The sequence below is a fragment of the Tamandua tetradactyla genome, chromosome 3, assembly GCF_023851605.1.
Source record: "Tamandua tetradactyla isolate mTamTet1 chromosome 3, mTamTet1.pri, whole genome shotgun sequence".
Lineage (NCBI taxonomy): Eukaryota > Metazoa > Chordata > Mammalia > Pilosa > Myrmecophagidae > Tamandua > Tamandua tetradactyla.
The window spans coordinates 207,656,394-207,661,360 of record NC_135329.1 but is presented as its reverse complement, the minus strand read 5'-3'; the positions used below and the strand labels follow the sequence as shown (position 1 = coordinate 207,661,360).

Genomic DNA, 4,967 nt, shown 5'->3' with positions numbered 1-4,967 from the left:
ACTTTTAAGAAAAAAAGCAGGGCCTTGGAAGTTTTGGTTCTTTTCTCCTCCCCTGTTGCAAATTCACGTTGTGGTTTTGGTTGGGTGGTGGAGAGCGCGTGTCATCTGCGGGTGGCGCTGCCCGCGGTGGGTGGGCGGGCGGGCCTCTCTACTCGAAGGTGACCACGTTTAGATTCTGAGACGGGAAGTGGAGGGTGAATAGGTCACGGCGGCCTTTTTTTTTTTTTTTTTTTTTTAAGTTTAATGTTTCCTTTTTTGCTGTCTAGTCATCCTCATCAGTCTTCTGCTTCTTGGTGTCCACATCATCATCCTGGGCAGAGATACAAGGTGTCAGGGCCCCTCAGATCCCACCTGGCCACTTGCCTGAGCTTCACTGGCACTGCAGAGACCAGGCACCAGCAGCTCCAAAGACCACCTACCAACATTCCTTCCCTTTCCTAAGACAAGGGAACCCACTACTTAGCATCTGACAGCCAGGTAGCCCAACAACCCACGGGGGTTATCTCGTGTAGCTCTCAGGTCCCAGCCCCTCCCTAAGAAAGGCAGAACCCACCTCATCGTCTTCAGCTGCCCGTTTGCCCGTAGCTGCCTCAGCCTCCTCATCTTCATCTCCATCCTCTTCTTCACCTAGAAAGAAATTAAGGATCAGGTCAACCATACCACCCCCAGCCAACAAGGGGCTCTGAAATCCCATTCCTAGGAGGTAGAATGGGAGGTGGGTTCCAACAGTTCTCACTAGGGAATCTCTCCCAGGAACAGATTCTACTAAATGGGGTGTCCCTTACCTAGTGTTTTAGCTGGCCCCAAAACTGGACAATTCTGGGTATCCCCACTCTCCTCTTCAGAGGGGAGAAGGCCCAGGAGCCTGCACTCAGGGAGGGCCAAGCCAAGAGACAATAGCTCAACTCAGCAGATCAGTGGCTTTTAAAGCTACATACAGAGAAAATTCTCCAGTCAGGAGAACAGCCTCCTCAGCTCCCAGTCTAAAACAAGAAAACCACACTCTAAGAAACAGGACCACAAACTCAACCCCAGATTCAAGGGGCCCACTGCCTTCCCCACCCCACAACAGACTCCCCCCAGGAGCCTCAATTTCTTCCCTTCTACCACACACGAATAGGGAAAGATACCAGAAAGAAAGAAACCAGGCTACTCACCATCTCCTTCTTCCTCCTCCTCCTCTTCCTCCCCACCTTCTTCCTCTTCTTCATCTACCTCATTATCAGCCTCCTGTTCCCCGTTTTCCTCGTTCTCCTCAACAGAAAATGCCAGTTGTTAACCAGCCGGCCCAGCACTGAGTAAGGACCGAGTCCCCTTCTGGAGGCCTGTCCCAGCCCCTTCCCCTCCAGACTGTCCAATGCTTCTGTAGCCCCATACCACCTAAGAGACCCCTCACCAAATATCCTGAAAATCTAATAAGAGGCAGACACAGGAACTGGCCATGGGTACAGCCTCCTTCCTCCCCCAGGAATAAGCCCAAAATGAGAGTAAGAAAAACTTGAGTTAGGAAACTTGGGCTAGGGCTCCTAAGCAGGTGGACACTCACAGCGTTCCCATTAGCAGGTGCCTCTCTTCCGTTCTCTGCCTCCTCCACAACTTCCTTTTTCTCCTTTAAGTCCTTCAAAAAGGAAAAGATAACAAGTCCTTTGAGCTACCCCGCGACAAAAAACAAAACAAAACAAAAAATCCGGGCCTGAGGACTACAGTAAGGCTGATTTATTGGACCAAAGTGCCAAGAGGCCACGTGGAGCCAGTGGAAGGAGGAACAAGCCAATCTCAGGAGCTACGAAGCACGTCCAGGCTCCAGCCTGCCGATCTCTCACTTATGGAAGGAGCACTGAAAGCCAGAAGCCCCTGAGGCTGTTCCATTCCTCCCTCACCCCTTGCTTCTTACAACAGGAGCCATGTGGCAACCACAGCCCCAAACCTGTCTGGCCGGGCAGACGAGCCCACAGACACTTCACTCTCACTCACGCCCACCACAGACTTGTCTCCAACCACGGAGAGCTCCACCTCTCACAAATCCTTCTTGGAAAGTAACAGGTACGTGCCATAAATAAATAAGGCAGTGAAGGAAGAGCCCCAACAGCATGGGGAAAACCCCCCTGCGTAGACTAGGAGAGAAGGGCTTGGAAGGATAGGGGCTGCCACTGGCCTCCCGCTTCTTAGCAACTCGGGTGAGCTCCAAGCCCTGGGTAACCGGGATCTGGAGAGCAGGGTATCGGGAAGACCCCAAACGCTATGAAGTCCGCCGACCACTGCCGGGAAACAGGAGCAGGCTCTCCAGGTCCGAGGCCTCCCCCTACCTTGCCCAGCCGTGCACCGGCCGGACCAGGAGCCGGCCTCTAACGCCGCTGGCGTGAGCCCCACATTCCCCTCCCACTTTCTCACCCTCCGCAGGACATCAGGAGAGCCGACACGGCCCGAGCTCCAAAGAGCAGTGACGCCACCGGTGCCCTGAACCGCGTAACTTTTTCCACCAGCGCGGCCGAGTCGTCCGCCGTCCAGCAAGAGGTCCCGGGGCACCCGCCGGGCCGGTTCCCAGGGCGGAGGGGCTGCCGCGGCCCCCTGGCACCGCCCGCTCCCGCCCCCTGGCGGCCGAAACCCCGGGGAGCGGGTGGGGGCGGGGAGGTTGCGACGCGCAGGCGCGCTCTCCCCGCCCGGCGGGCTTTGCGCGCTGGCCTCGGCACGCACCGCGCGCGCGGAGCACGTGGCCCCGGGCCGCCAAGTGCGCCCCTGGCTGCCCTGGAGACCCGGAGTTGCGCTTGCCCTGCCGAGGCCGCGGGCAGCGCGCCAGCCCTTCCCGACTGCCCGACGCCCTCTGCGGTCTCCCCTCAGCAGCCTCTGAAGCGTGGGCCTGCGTCTCCGCATTTGGCGGGCAAAGTCCCTCGGGACTTCTCTCAGCCCCGCTCCCAAGGCCGTCGGAACGCATCCCACCCGGATATTTATTGCCTCCCGCGGGAAATTCCCCTGGAAGAAAGTGGACGCAAAAGCCGCGTACTGAGTGGCTCCGACCCTCCCTATGAATTGGTTCCCGGGCTGGATCCAGAACCGGCCCGCGAGTGCCCTGCCAGGAACCGGGCCGTCAGTTCCGCTACGCCAGGGGAGGCGGCCTTGGGAGACGACGGGAGATGTCTACAGGAGCAGAAGGGTTAAGGAGACGCCAAGGTGACTCCCACCGCTCCGTGCGTGGGGGGTGCGGGGCAAGGGGGGCGCAAACCAGGACCGAAAGGTAAAAAAGCCAGCCGGTCTCAAACGCAGCGCACCGCCGAAGGTGGAAACGCTGCCGGTACAAACAGCGGCACCGACGCGGCGGCGCGGCCCGACCTTCCGCCCGCGTCAGCGGGAGCAGGAACTGAGCGGCACCAGATAACAGCTCAAAACCGAGGGCCCTGGACCCGCAACGGCGGACCCCGGGAACCCCTCCTCCACCGGCACCGTTCGGCCCAGCCACTGGCCTGCCGCGGTCGCAGCTTTTGTTAGGTTCCGTCGCCCCCGGAGCAGCCGCGGGGGGCGTCCATGGTAGCCCCGGCGCGCGGCTCCTTCAATTTCGGCTTCCCCCCCTTCAGGCGCGTGGGTTTATACCCTCCTCAGCCAAACCCAGTGCCGCCGGTGGATTACTGAAGCTAGGCGGCCGCTCCCTGCGCACTCCCCCTGGAGGGCGCCCACTCCCGCCTCCCCCGAGGGCTCGGAGGCCGAGAGACCTTCATACCTCCGAGGGGACAATTGACGTCTCGGCGCCGGAGCACCAGATAACCCGCCTCGGGCCCGCCGCAGGGCGCGAAACGGGCTGCCCGGCGCCGAACAAAGAGCAGCGCCGCCGGCGGGCGCCCGCGGAGAAGCCGCCACTTCCCGCAGCCCGCCCGCGCCGGCACGCGCGCCCCCCAGCACTTCCGATTCCCAACGCGCTCGAGTTTCAAAGTTATTTCCGTGCGCCCCGCGGGCCGACGACCCCAGCCCGGCCTCTCTTCCCGCCGCCACTCAGACGAATGACAAACAAGTTTCGCGAGCCGTTAAGGCAGGCCTGCCCGAGCTCGCCGCCTCCGCGCCCATCTCCCCAGCTTCCCGAGGGCGCCCGGAACGCTCTCCGACGGGCACCACGGATGCCCGCGGCGTTTCCCGACCCCTCCCCCGCACACACAAAGACTGGGTTGCCTGCAGGAACCCGGCCGGGAGCGACGGGTTCTCCGCCCGACAGAACAGCAGACTTGGGGCTGTCCAGCCGCCGCGCGCCAAACACCCATCCGGCGCCGCGCGCGGACCCCGAGGGGGCGGGCGGCATCCAGCCTCACCTTGGTGGTGATTTCGGAGCTGGTATCCACGGCCGCGTCTGACATGATGGGGCACGCCGGTGATCAGAAGCAACGGATTAAGAAGAAAGCGAGAGTTCGGGGACTCTAGCTATAAACCTGCCGGGGTCCGCGGCGGTGGCGCGCGGCGGCGGAGGCGGCTGCGGGGAGCAGGAGCCGGACCGGGAACAATGCAAAGATGGCTTTTCCGAGCAGCCAGTGGGGAACTCACGCGGCGCCAGAACCTTTAATATAGATTAGTGGGCGGCGCTCAGCCTCCCTTACCTGGGCGCTATTGGCTGGACGCAGGGAGCGGGCGCTCTCTGATTGGCTCGATGCCGAACAATGGGCAAGCGGGCTTAAAGCGGCAGTGCCTCCGCGCGGCCTACGTTGCGCAGTCGCGGGCCGCACTGTCATTCAAGGCTTGAGTTTGCCGGGCCTCAGCGGCGCCAGGCTCGCGGGGGAAGGGCGCGCGGGCGCGCTAGGGACGCGCGCTCCCGCGGCTGTTTTGCTGGGGCTGCTGACGCAGAAAGCCGAAGCGCGGCAAAGCTGCCGGCCCAGCCCCCCGCCCCCGCGACTGCTCGGAAGGAGGGGGAGGGAAGAGGAGGGGGAGGGGGGGCGGCGGGCGTGCACGACGGCAGCTTACGAGGGGGAAGGGAGGGCCCGGGTGCTGGGCTG

At 62.0% G+C, this 4,967-nt stretch overlaps 1 protein-coding gene across 2 annotated transcripts; it reads right to left on the bottom strand.

The window, feature by feature from the left end:
- Nucleotides 1-214: 214 nt before the first annotated feature.
- Nucleotides 215-4,525, bottom strand: PTMA (prothymosin alpha). Of its 2 annotated transcripts, none has more exons than XM_077155420.1 (5): nucleotides 4,293-4,525; nucleotides 1,547-1,618; nucleotides 1,158-1,254; nucleotides 554-627; nucleotides 215-310 (listed from the first exon to the last, which is right to left on the bottom strand). In XM_077155420.1, the coding sequence occupies exons 1-5, from the start codon at nucleotides 4,335-4,337 to the stop codon at nucleotides 263-265; spliced, it is 336 nt and encodes a 111-aa protein (XP_077011535.1). In that variant the 5' UTR covers nucleotides 4,338-4,525; the 3' UTR covers nucleotides 215-262. The 2 variants fall into 2 exon arrangements, with proteins under 2 accessions (XP_077011535.1, XP_077011536.1); XM_077155421.1 differs by having other exon boundaries at nucleotides 1,158-1,251.
- Nucleotides 4,526-4,967: the final 442 nt, after the last annotated feature.